The sequence below is a fragment of the Eulemur rufifrons genome, chromosome 29 (genome assembly GCF_041146395.1).
Source record: "Eulemur rufifrons isolate Redbay chromosome 29, OSU_ERuf_1, whole genome shotgun sequence".
NCBI lineage: Eukaryota > Metazoa > Chordata > Mammalia > Primates > Lemuridae > Eulemur > Eulemur rufifrons.
Window position 1 is genome coordinate 90,354,197 of NC_091011.1, and position 12,702 is coordinate 90,366,898.

The window sequence follows — 12,702 nt, forward strand, 5'->3', positions numbered from 1 at the left end:
TCATTATACCATGTTTATGTAAGATGTTCACATTAGGGGAAACTGTGTGAAGCATAATCAGAAACTATACTATCTTTACAACTCTTCTATAAGCTTAAAATTATTTCCAAATATAAAGGTTTTTAAAAATAAATGATTACCTACTTTTAAAATAAAATCTTATATTACCATGCTGAATTAGCTCTTGGACACTTTTAAATTATTATTACTGAAGAAAAACAAAAGTATAACTGCTCAGTTTCAGTGAATGTTGACCTTTGCAAGTGGTTGAAGATAACAGCATTTCTCATTCCATTTTGTATGCTCTACCCCGGAGAGGTTTATCTTATCTCTTTGTGTTCTTGATAAACCAGAGTTGTTTCCCCAAGGAATTTCTATAATGTGTCTTCCAACTTACAAAATTAGTAATGGTAAAAATAATTTTAATAAAATTAAATGGGATTTTAAAAAATTCTGTTTCTTTGCATTAAATGTAATCCCAATATAAGCCAATATGACTTATGTATTTGCAAATGCAAACAGGGCAGATCCTCCCACATTATCCCCCACAACTATCACTGCATTGAGGACTCCCCATTCCCAACCTGTCCTGCTTTCTTTCACTCACTCAAAAAATGTGTTGATTGTCAAATATTTTTTCAAGCATTGTGCTAATCTTGAGAAAGCGAGCACGAGAAAACATGTCCTGTTGGAACTTACTCTCTCCAGTCCGAGGTTCATGCAACTACCAAGCAACATAATAAGGCCTAACATTTATTGGACCCCCTCATTCCTCACAACTCGACGTGAGGTAGGGATTATTATTACGTATCGCCCATTTGTATGCGGCATGAGGAAACTGAGGTTCGGAAAGGTCGAGGAGCTTGTCAAAGGCGCACAGCTAAGTGACAGGCACTGCAAGCATCGCAGACCACAAGCTTCACCCCAGACTCCACCCAGAGCAGGTCGTTGACCCGGAGGTGCGCGGCGCTCTGCGCCCCACGCCTGCGCGCTCCCCAGGGAACCCTCCTCTCCGCACCCCCGCCTCCGCGCAGGTCTCTCGGCCAAGGCTGCGGGGCGGAGGCGGGGGCGGTGCTCGGGGCGGTGCTCGGGGCGGTGCCTGTGGCGCTGCAGGAAAGGAACTGGCGCCGCCGCTCTTCCGGAGCCGCGCTTGCTGCGCCATCGCCACCCGAGCGCTGCAGCATGGGGCCCCTACCGCGCACCCTGGAGCTCTTCTACGACGTGCTGTCCCCCTACTCCTGGCTGGGCTTCGAGGTGACGCTCGGGGAGCCGCCTCGGCGGGGCCTGGAGGGTGAGGGCAGAGGGAAGAGCGAGCGCTGGGCGCAGGGACATAGGGCTCGTGAGATTCCTGGCGCTGCCCAGGGAGTTAGGATAAATAGAGCCCGCGCCAAGGCTGAAGGTCACTTTGTGCTTTTAAACGGGATAAAGTCCTGGCTCCAAGTCGAGCCTTTATATCGTAAGACAGTATTTTTCCCGCGGTGGTTGAGAAGAGGAGGAGCAACTCCAAAAACTCTAGGAGAAATCCATGGCACAGCCACCTCTTTGCCCTCCGATGGCAATTGGGGGGCGGGGTATAGAACAGAATGGAAACCATCCACTGGAGCAAAAATCCTGGAATCGAGTTTTAGAAGTGGAGAGAGTTCTGCCATTTCAAACCAAACAATTTAGGTTGTCCACATCTACTCTGCATTAGAGCCTCTGGCTAGTTGCTTGCCATGAAAATGCTCTTCCCTTTCCCTCAGCCGTTTCACTTTGTCATCTTACACCCTGGCTCTTGTTCTTCACCTCTGCCCTGGCAGGTCCTTTGCCGGTATCAGAACATCTGGAACATCAAGCTGCAGTTGCGGCCAAGCCTCATAGCAGGGATCATGAAAGACAGTGGTACAGAGGGAGAGGTGTTTCCTGCAGGGAGTGGGGGGTGATGATTTCAATGGCCTGGGGGAGCTGTCCTCAGCTAGGTCTTTATATTGGTACCGGCAGCTAGTAAGTTGCCCTCTGCTCAAGACCCAGGACGCTTAGGTCTTCTCTCACTAACGTGCCCACCTTCCACTTGCAGGAAACAAGCCGCCAGCTCTGCTTCCCCGCAAAGCGCAATACCTGAGTCAGGACATTAAGCTCCTGAGACAGCATTTCCAGATTCCCATCCAGTTCCCCAAGGATTTCTTCTCTGTGATCCTTGAAAAAGGTGAAGAGAGTGGGAAGCAGGTGTAGTGTCCTGTGGAGAGCAGAGAAGTCCGAGGTTGGGGGGTTAGGAAGGAGGGCTCAGGAGACTAACCGAAATGAAGCATGCCTTGGGACACCTCAGGGTCAGAGTTGAGGGAGCTGAAGGTTGCCGGGCATGAAAGGGAGGAAGAGCAGGCACATCGCAACTTGGTTATGAAAAACAGGAGACAGGCTGAGGGCGATTGAGCTGTGGGGAATATTAGAAGCAAGGAAGAGCTGGTCCTCCATCAGGAGTGCCTCTGCCCCGCAGGAAGTTTGTCCGCCATGCGGTTCCTCACCGCCCTGAGCCTGGAGCACCCAGAGATGCTGGAGAAAGTGTCCCGGGAGCTGTGGATGCGCGTCTGGTCACGGGTGAGGGCGGGGCTCTGGGAATCCTCTGGGAGGACGCTGGGTGATTTTCTGACCCTCCCCAGGCCCGCTTCCAGGGCCATCATCCTGCCCTCCCCTGTCATTCACTGACCTACTGCCCTCCATCCGGTATCTCTCTCTCCTTGCCGCCCGCTTCCTGCTTAGCATTCTCTTCTTCCCAGGATGAGGACATCACGGAGCCCCAGAGCATCTTGGCGGTAAGTGCCCTGGCTCCGCCCCCACTGCGCTCACAGGGAATCTGAGAGCCGTTGTTGTTTGGAGGTGAGGGGGACAGTTGTTTTTTATTGCGTGGAAAAGGTCATAGTTATTTGAGGGAAAAGAATGTCTGTGTTTGAGGGGACAAATTACTGAAAAGTTGGAACGAAGAGGATTCTCAAAAGAATATCTTATGGTTGAAGGGGGAAGTGCAAGAGGAACAATACATGGGTATAATTTATTTCATGAAAAAAGTCAGAGAGAGAAAGATGGTTAAGTGGTAGAACCCCCAGATGGGGAGGAACAGAGTATTCGCAAGTCTCCAAGAACTCCAACACAAACCCCACCAACACATCCAGAGTGGAAAGCAGGACACTTTTAAAAAGAAGTTTCACAAAAACAACAGCAACAACAAAAAAAGTAACTGACTAATGCCAGAATTATACAGAAGCCTGTATAAGAACAAATGGAAATAGTTCAAAACATTCAAACCAGCCAGCCGTAGACAGAGGTATAAAAAGTTAAGTTTTTCTGCAGGATTAAATCAGGAAATTCAAAACAAGATTTTTCCCTCCAGTTTACCAAAAACATCGCTGAGGCATATTCAAATTTAATTTATAAAATGACAGGTCACACAAAAGTTAAATGTATAAAGAACAGCCAATATATCTCCTAGTGTCTTTATTCCTACAAAGTATATGCATGATTTTTACTTTATTTTTTTTTATTTTTTATTTTTTTTTGTGAGACAGAGTCTCGCTCTGTCACCCAGGCTAGAGTGCTGTGGTGTCAGCCTAGCTCACAGCAACCTCAAACTCCTTGGCTCAAGCAATCCTCCTGCCTCAGCCTCCCTAGTAGCCGAGACTATAGGCATGCACCACTAACTTTTTTACTTAATATTTAACAGTCATTTTCCATGTCTTTTTTTTTTTTTTTTTTTTTTTTTTTTTTGAGACAGAGTCTCACTCTGTTGCCCAGGCTAGAGTGAGTGCCGTGGCGTCAGCCTAGCTCACAGCAACCTCAAACTCCTGAGCTCAAGCGATCCTCTTGTCTCAGCCTCCTGAGTAGCTGGGACTACAGGCATGCACCACCATGCCCGCCTAATTTTTTCTATATATATTTTTAGCTGTCCATATAATTTCTTTCTATTTTTAGTAGAGATGGGGTCTCGCTCTTGCTCAGGCTGGTCTCGAACTCCTGAGCTCAAACGATCCGCCCACCTCGGCCTCCCAGAGTGCTAGGATTACAGGCGTGAGCCACCGCGCCCGGCCTTCCATGTCTTTTTTAACTCTTTGAAAGTATAGTTCTTCATTTCCACATAGCATTTCCATTCAGTGAACTTATTTTTGTTTACTTAACCATTTCCCTATTGTTAAACATTTGGTCTGGAACACAATTCTCTAATTTAGCAAAGTCAAAGACAGTGCCTCATTAGGATGGACTGCATAACTTCATGAATCCGCTTCAGGTGTAGGAGGTCAAGTTGCAGTGGTTATCAAATTCGGCTGTATATTAGAATTACCTGGAGCACCTCAGCGCTAACCTCCCCAGCCCCCCAAAACCCTGCACATGGAGATTTTTTTAAAGCTCCCCAAGAAATTCAAATGTGCAGCCAAGGTTGAGAACCACAGATCCCAAACAACAGCAAAACGCAAACTGAAGCCTTTATCCTTATCTGGAAGCCAGGTAGGTGGCTGCAGCCATGTGCATTGTTCCTAAGTCCTTAGGAAATTGTATGGAAATTAGAACCCATCTCTTGATTCAAATAAAGCATGAGATATTCAGAAATTCTGAGAAGTAAGAAGGAAAGAGGCCTGGACTTGAATTCTGGGGACTTAATTGGCTCTGCTACTAACAAGCTCTGTAACTCTGAGCAAGTAGTATAGCACCTCTGGACTTTAGGCTCCTCGTTTGTGAAATGAAGAAGTCTGGCTAGCTGGACTCTAAGATATACCACAGCATTAATTCCTGTGACTGTGACTCTGCCACCCACTTTTTTCACCCATCTCAAGACTTGGGAAAAAGGAAACTATTCCTCTTGGCAATGACAGATCCCCACTTGTGGGTGGGTAAAGGCATTGCCAGGAAATCTTGGGCAGAAAATAAAAAGATCAGAGTTTTCTCCTGAGAGCCCCACCTCCCACAGTGCAGACACAGTTGTGTTCCCCACCACACCCCTTTAGGCTGCAGAGAAGGCTGGTATGACTATAGAACAAGCCCAAGGAATTCTGGAAAAGATTTCAACACCAAAGGTGAGGAACCAGCTCAAGGAGACCACTGAGGCAGCCTGCAGATACGGGGTGAGCAACTCTTTATGTGTCTTTCCAGCCCCTGTCCTAAAGGCAGAGACTGAGAATCTCTGGGTCCCCATGCTCCTGTCCAAAACCTCCTCCCCATCATGAGTCTTCCCTGATGCTCCTAAGACAACCCTCATCTTCTTTCTTTCTTTCCCTGAGCTCAAGGGATGGAAAGAAAAGAGATTAGTGGTGAGAGAAAAGAGAGCATCTGAGGGTTAGAAACAGAGAAGGTACCTGGGGCCTCTTATCAAATGCCTCTTTGGCGACTTTGCTTCTGTGACCCCAACTTGTCAAAGCCTTCAACCCCAACCTGACAAATTCCTATTCCATCCCCTTCCTCCCTGCACTGTAACTGCTTTCTCCAGGCCTTTGGGCTGCCCATCACTGTGGCCCACGTGGATGGCCAAACTCACATGTTATTTGGCTCTGACCGGATGGAGTTGCTGGCGTACCTGCTGGGTAAGTTAAAGGTTCAATGCTGGGCTGCCTTTGACCCCAGCCCCACCTCCATTATATCAGTTGACCAGAAGGAGGGTTTCAGAGCAAAAAATATTCTTGGCACTTCCAAGAACGGAGCCTTATACAGATAGTGCTTCTCATTTGAACGGGGAGGGGCCACCTTCACCCCCATAGGAGAGAAGGAAACCTTCTGTTTCTTGAAGCCAAGAAGGATCTTTCTAGAAAATTCCTGGGGACTTAGGGGGCTAACTTCTGCTGCCAACACACCTGAAATCAGTGTGTAGAGTGTGTGATTTTCTTCATCCAGGAGAGAAGTGGATGGGCCCTGTACCTCCAGCCATGAATGCCAGACTTTAAGACTGCCCAGAGGAAGTAAACTATTGGTATAAAAAAACAGGCCATCTCCCCACCCCCCACACACACATACCATAGGGCACTGGGGCTCTGGTTTCTCTACCTGGTAGAGGTATCCTGTCTTCCCCCTGCCCCCCCCCCCCAGGGATGCTGGGCAGGGGTCCACTGCTAGGCTGTGGCAGCCTGTACTTCTGTGCCTTATGTGCCTTTTGGAGAGCCCTAAATTCTGCTGTCCCACAAAATAAACCTAATGCCATTAGGCAAACGTTTCCAGGTCTGTGTCTGTCCTGGGGTTGTTGGCTTATTCTCATGCCTGTGCACACGTCATGCCCATTCTAGGGGTTGGGGAAGAAGAGCTCTTCCTGTACTTCCAGCCAGCCCAGCCACACAGCCAGCCTTGGGCAGCTTGTGCAGAAGGAGTGAGAATAGTGCCCCCTTTTTTTATAAAGAAAGAAATAGTCCCCCCTTGGTCTCTCTGTCAGGGACAGAAGAGTAAGCCAGATGGACTCTGCAAGTAACTAGTTTGGCATTTACTGTCTTCTGACCAGCCATGGTCAGAAGGGCTGGGACCACAGGCCCAGTGGGAGTGAACAGCAAGGGAATTAGCATATGACTGAGCTTGTGCCCAGATATTTAAACCAGGTCTAGCTACACGGACCAGCAGAACCAAGGCAAGGCAGTGCAGGGAGTCCGGATGGAGTGGCCATGGCCTGAAGAAGTTGCACAGCAGACCCTGAGAAAACCCTGAGGCTTCTCTCCCTGGACTAGGACAACCCCTGTTCCCTCCCACATCCCTAGAGCTTTCCCATCCCTCCAGCTAGTGACCCAAAGTCACTGGCTCTGTGGCCACTGTGCAATAATTACAGTCCCTTGAGTGTCAATAGTATTTTGACTTCTTTGAGAATACTCTTATTTGGAAGCTGAAACCACACTGGGACACCTGTTGGAAACCAAATGCAGAGCCTTCGATAGAGTAGAGGGGCTTTGCAAGTGGATGCCACCTTCCCTTCCACCCCTCCCTCTGGTCCTTTCTCGTCTCATATCCCATTTTCCCCTTCCATCCCCCATTACTTTCTATCACCCTCCTCTTTCTCCTTTCCCATGACTCCAGCATCCTTCGGGGTAAAATCGTCTTCACCAGGCTTATCTGTGAAGCAATGTCAAAAGTACATCTCGAAATTAAGTACTCCCCTTTTCAAAGGAGTTTCATGACATGTATAGTTAATATAAAATAAAAATATGGAAAGATGTCCAATCTTTAAAAAAATATAATGAATTAAAACAAAATGTAACTTCCTATAAATCAAAGCTGCCCAGAACACTGTGAGTGGAGACAGTTTTATGAATAAATATGCTCATCTCAGCACTATTTGTTGGTATCAAAAATTGTGAATAGGCCGGGCGTGGTGGCTCACGCCTATAATCCTAGCACTCTGGAAGGCCAAGGGGGGGGCGGGATTGCTCCAGGTCAGAAGTTCGAGACCCGCCTGAGCAAGAGCGAAACCCCATCTCTACTAAAAACACAAATGATCTGGACAGCTAAAAATATATATAGAAAAAAATTAGCCAGGCATGGTGGCACATGTCTGTAGTCCCAGCTACTCAGGAGGCTGAGGCAGAAGGATTGCTTGAGCCCAGGAGTTTGAGGTTGCTATGAGCTTGATGCTACGGCACTCTAGCCCGGGCAACAGAGCGAGACTCTGTCTCAAAACAACGACAACAACAAAAAAACAAAAATTGTGAACAACTGGAACATCTAACAGCAGAAGAATACTTGAATAAATTATGGTACATTCAGGAGGTGATGTTTTCATAGCCATCAAAAATTATATTTCTGAAGAGTTTTTAAGAACATCGGAAGTTCCTAGGATATAATATTGATCAGAAAAAGACAAAACTATATAGCATGTTTTCAATATGTCTTGATGTATAAAAATATAATACAGAGGACATTAATATATTCTTGAATAAAATATGTCAAAATCTTTCCATTTTCTTTGTATACTTCTTTTAAATTTTCATTTTTTTAATGATCACATTCTCGTAGACAAAAAAATAGTTAAATGAAAAAAAAAGCTTTGTAGGTTTACATTGTGGTACAACTGTGCATTCTTCCCATTGTTCTCTAAATGTATTAATTGCTTAACTTAATCATGAGCCTTCTCCAGGGCTTAAGTGGGATAATGTTGTATGGTAGACGCATATTTCCCCACTCTGCCCAATCTTCCTTTAAAGACTTTGTCTCCTATTTTCCTAATCCAATGGCTAACTTTAATCTTCTCTGGAGGAACTAGACAATTTCTAGACTAATCCTTACGCTCATGGTCCAGCTTATAATTTCTGAACTACCAAACAGAATCCAAAACAAGAAAGGGAAAAGGCCTGGAAAGCAACTGTATGTTTGTTAATAGAGGAATACTCTTTTCTTCTACTCCAAGGACGGTTTCAGACTTAGTGTCTACCTCCATCCCCTTCAGATCAATAGTTGTAATGGAATATGAAATCCCCAATTACCCCAATACTCAGAATTCATTACTGAGCCACTTTCTTGCATTATAATTAAAATTCCAAGATTTATGCTTCCAAAACAACCTTGTTATATATGTATTTTCTTAGGTAAATTTTCTAGAAGCGATTTTTTTTTTTACAGGGCTAAACACGAGTAGTAATTTTAAAAAATGCATGCATATGATAAAGTCAAACAAAAACAGTGAAAGCAAGACAAGTGAAAACTGGAGAGTCCCCTCCTTCTTGCCCTCATTCCAACTCTAGTTTTTTATATATCCTTCTTGTAAGACATAATACAGAGAGATTCCATATGCTCTTCACACACTTTCCCCAATGGTAACATCAGGCTTAACTATAGTATAATACAACCAGGAAATCGACATTGATACGACCCATCCACTTTATTCAGATTTCAGCAGTTTTACACATTCATTTGTGAATCTGTATTTATTAATGGTTCCACATAATTTTATCACATGTAGACTCCTGTGACCACCACCACAGTTAAGATACAGAATGATTCCAGCATAAGGACCCCTCCTGCTACCCTTTTATAGCCACAGCCACCTCCTTTCCTTCCTTCCTCCCCACTTCCCTAACCCCTGGCAATCACTGATCTGTTCTTCATATAATCTTGTCATTTCAGGAATGTTAAATAGATGGAATCAGATTTTATTGTTTTCTTTTTTTTTTTTTTTTTTTTGAGACAGAGTCTCACTCTGTTGCCCAGGCTAGAGTGAGTGCCGTGGCGTCAGCCTAGCTCACAGCAACCTCAAACTCCTGAGCTCAAGCGATCCTCCTGTCTCAGCCTCCCGAGTAGCTGGGACTACAGGCATGCACCACCATGCCCGGCTAATTTTTTCTATATATATTTTTAGCTGTCCATATAATTTCTTTCTATTTTTAGTAGAGGTGGGGTCTCGCTCTTGCTCAGGCTGGTCTCGAACTCCTGAGCTCAAACAATCCGCCCAACTCGGCCTCCCAGAGTGCTAGGATTACAGGCGTGAGCCACCGCGCCCGGCCAGATTTTATTGTTTTCTTTCCATTTATTTCCCTTGAGATCTACCCAAGGTTTTTTTGTTTTTTTTTTTTTTTTAATTTTTTAAATTTGAGTTTTCTTTCTTTGCTTTTCTTTTCTTCTTTTTTATTTCATTTATTTTTTTTTTTTTTTGAGACAGAGTCTCACTCTGTTGCCTAGGCTAGAGTGCTGTGGCGTCAGCCTAGCTCACAGCAACCTCCAACTTCTGGGCTCAAGCAATCCTTCTGCCTCAGCCTCCCGAGTAGCTGGGACTACAGGCATGCGCCATCATGCCCGGCTAATGTTTTTTTCTATATATATTTTTAGTTGTCCAGATCATTTCTTTCTATTTTTAGTAGAGACGGGGTCTCGCTCTTGCTGAGGCGGGTCTCGAACTCCTGACCTTGAGTGATCCTCCGGCCTCGGCCTCCCAGAGTGCTAGGATTACAGGCGTGAGCCACCGCGCCCTGCCTACCCAAGGTTTTGGCATGTATCAAAAGTTTGTTCCTTTATTGATGAAGAGTAGTGCATTGTATGCATGTACTAAGTGTTTTTAACCACTCACCTATTGAAGTACATTTGAGTTGTTTCCAGTCTGGGGCTATTACAAATAAAGCTGCTCCAAACACATACAGGTTTTTGTGTGCACATAAGTTTTCATTTGTCTGAGGTAAGTGCCCAGGAGTACAATTTCTGGGTCCTATGGTAAGTGCATGTTTAGTTTTGTAAGAAACAGTTACACTCTTTTCCAGAGTAGCTGTACCATTTCACTTTTCTACCAGCAATGCATGAGTGATCCAGTTTCCCCACATCCTCACCAGCATTTACTGTTATTACTATTTTTTATTTTAGCCATTCTGATAGACGTGTAGTGGTATCTTATTGTGGTTTTAATGTGCATTTTCCCAATGACCAAAGATGTTGAAGAGAACATATTTTCATGTGCTATTTGCCATCTGTACCTCTTCAGTGAAATGTCTGCTCATGTCTTTAGCCCATTTTCTAACTGGATTGTTTTGGGAAATTTCTACATTGTTTTTAATAATAGATTCTGAAAGAATGTACAAACTGTAAGAATATATTTTTGAGACAATAGAAGAAAATGATATGAACTATTAGGTAATATTAAAGAATTAATGTTAATTTCATTATGTGTGATAATGGCAGAGTGGCTGTGCACAAAAAGTTCTTATCAGTTGGAATTGCATTTTGAAATATTTAGGATACAGGTAACAAGATGCTTTTTAAAAGGTGAGAGGTGGGAAGGAATAAAAGAAACCGAGTGGCAAAATGTTGATAATTGTTGAAGCTGAGTGATGGATACATGGGGAGCTCTTTATACTATCCTCTTTTATGTGAGTTGGGATATTTACATATTAAACCCACAGAGCAGGAGAAAATATTTTCAAACTATTCATCTGACAAGGGATTAATATTCAAAATATATAAGGAACTCAATAGCAAGAAAACAAATAATAAAATTAAAAATGGTAAAAGGACTTGAATAGACATTTCTTAAAAGAAGACCAAATGGGCAACAGGCTTATTTGAAAAAATACTCAGCATTACTAATCATCAGGGAAGTGCAAATTAAAATCACAATGACAAAGCACCTCACATCTTGTCAGAATGGCAATTATCAAAAAGACAAAAGATAACAGGTATTGGTAAGGATATGGAGAAAACAGAATCCTTGTATGCTATTGGTAGAAATATAAATTAGTACAGACATTATGGAGGTTCCTGAAAAAACTAAAAATGGAACTACCATATGATTCATCAATCCCACTTCTGAGTATATATCCAAAAGAAATCATTATGTCAAAGAGATATCTGCACTCCTATGTTCATTGTATCATACTCACAATAGCCAAGATATGGAATCAACCTAAGTGTCCATCAACAGATGAATGGATTTTTAAAATATGGTATTATATGTATGTATACATACACACACACACACACACACACACACAGAGTCATGTAGCACTTAATAGAAGATACATTCTGAGAAATGCATCGTTAGACAATTTCTTTGTTGTGTGAACACAACAGAGTGTACAGTACTTACAGAAACCTAGGTGGTATAGCCTACTGCACACCTAGGCTATATGGTATGGCCTATTGGTCCTAGACTACACACCTGTACAGCACGTTACTGTACACCAGGGTAGTGGATGCTGAAGGCTGGGGTGGCTATGGCAATTTCTTCAAATAAGACAACAATGAAGTTTGCTGCATTGATTGACTCTTCCCTTCATGAAAGATTTCTCTGTAGCATTCAATGCTGTTTGATAGGAATTTACCCACAGAACTTCTCTCAAAATTGGAGTCAATCCTCTTAAACTCTGCCACTGCTTTATCAACTAAGTTTATGTAATATTCTAAACCCTTTGCTGTCATTTCAACAATGTTCACAGCATCTTCACCAGGAATAGTTTCCTTCTCAAGAAACCACTTTCTTTGTTCATCTGTAAGAAGCAACTCCTCATCCATTCAGGTTTTACCATGAGATTGCAGCAATTCAGTCAAATCTTCAGGCGCCAATTCTAATTCTTGTCCTTTTGCTATTTTTACCACGTCTTTAACTACTTGCTCCACTGAACTCTTGAGTCCCTCAAAGTCATCCATGAAGGTTGAAATCAACTTCTTTTAAACTTGTGTTAATGTTGATATTTTGACCTTCCCCTCCCATGATTAATGGGTGTTCTTACTGGCATCTAGAATAGTGAATCCTTTCCAGAAGGTTTTCAGTTTACTTTGCCCAGATCCATCAGAGGAATCATTCTCTGTGACCACCGTAGCCTTGCAAAATGTATTTCTTACATAATAAGACTTGGAAGTCAAAACCACTCCTTGTTCCATGGGCTGCAGAATAGATGTTGTGTTAACAGGCATGAAAATGACATTAATCTCCTTGTACATCTCCATCAGCGCTCTTTGGTGACTAGGTGTATTGTCAGTGAGCAGTAATATTTTGAAAGAATCTTTTTTCTGGGCAATAGGTCTCAATGGTGAGCTTAAAAGATTCAGTAAACCATGTTGTAAACAGATGTCCTGTCATCCAGGCTTTGATGCTCCATTTATAGAGCACAGGCAGAGTAAATCTAGTATCATTCTTAAGGGCCCTAGGATTTTCAAAATGGTGAGTACTGGCTTCAACTTAAAGTCACCAAGTGCATTAAGCCCTCACAAAAGAGTCAGCCTGTCCTTTGAATCTCTGAAGACAGACATTGACTTCTCTATAGCTATGAAAATACTAGATGGCATCTTCTTCCT

The 12,702-nt window shown here is 43.6% G+C and overlaps 1 protein-coding gene across 5 annotated transcripts; it reads left to right on the forward strand.

Annotated features, from left to right (window-relative positions):
• Positions 1–1,103: 1,103 nt before the first annotated feature.
• GSTK1 (glutathione S-transferase kappa 1) lies at positions 1,104–7,136 on the forward strand. 5 transcript variants are annotated; one of them, XM_069461696.1, is made up of 9 exons: positions 1,104–1,254; positions 1,800–1,881; positions 2,057–2,185; positions 2,474–2,574; positions 2,754–2,789; positions 4,375–4,473; positions 4,971–5,039; positions 5,450–5,543; positions 5,851–7,136. In XM_069461696.1, exons 1-9 carry the CDS (start codon positions 1,183–1,185, stop codon positions 5,898–5,900), a joined length of 732 nt encoding a protein of 243 aa, XP_069317797.1. In that variant the 5' UTR covers positions 1,104–1,182; the 3' UTR covers positions 5,901–7,136. The 5 variants fall into 5 exon arrangements, with proteins under 5 accessions (XP_069317797.1, XP_069317796.1, XP_069317798.1 ...); XM_069461695.1 differs by having other exon boundaries at positions 4,971–5,087; positions 5,851–7,095; XM_069461697.1 differs by lacking the exon at positions 4,375–4,473 and having other exon boundaries at positions 4,971–5,087; positions 5,851–7,062.
• Positions 7,137–12,702: the final 5,566 nt, after the last annotated feature.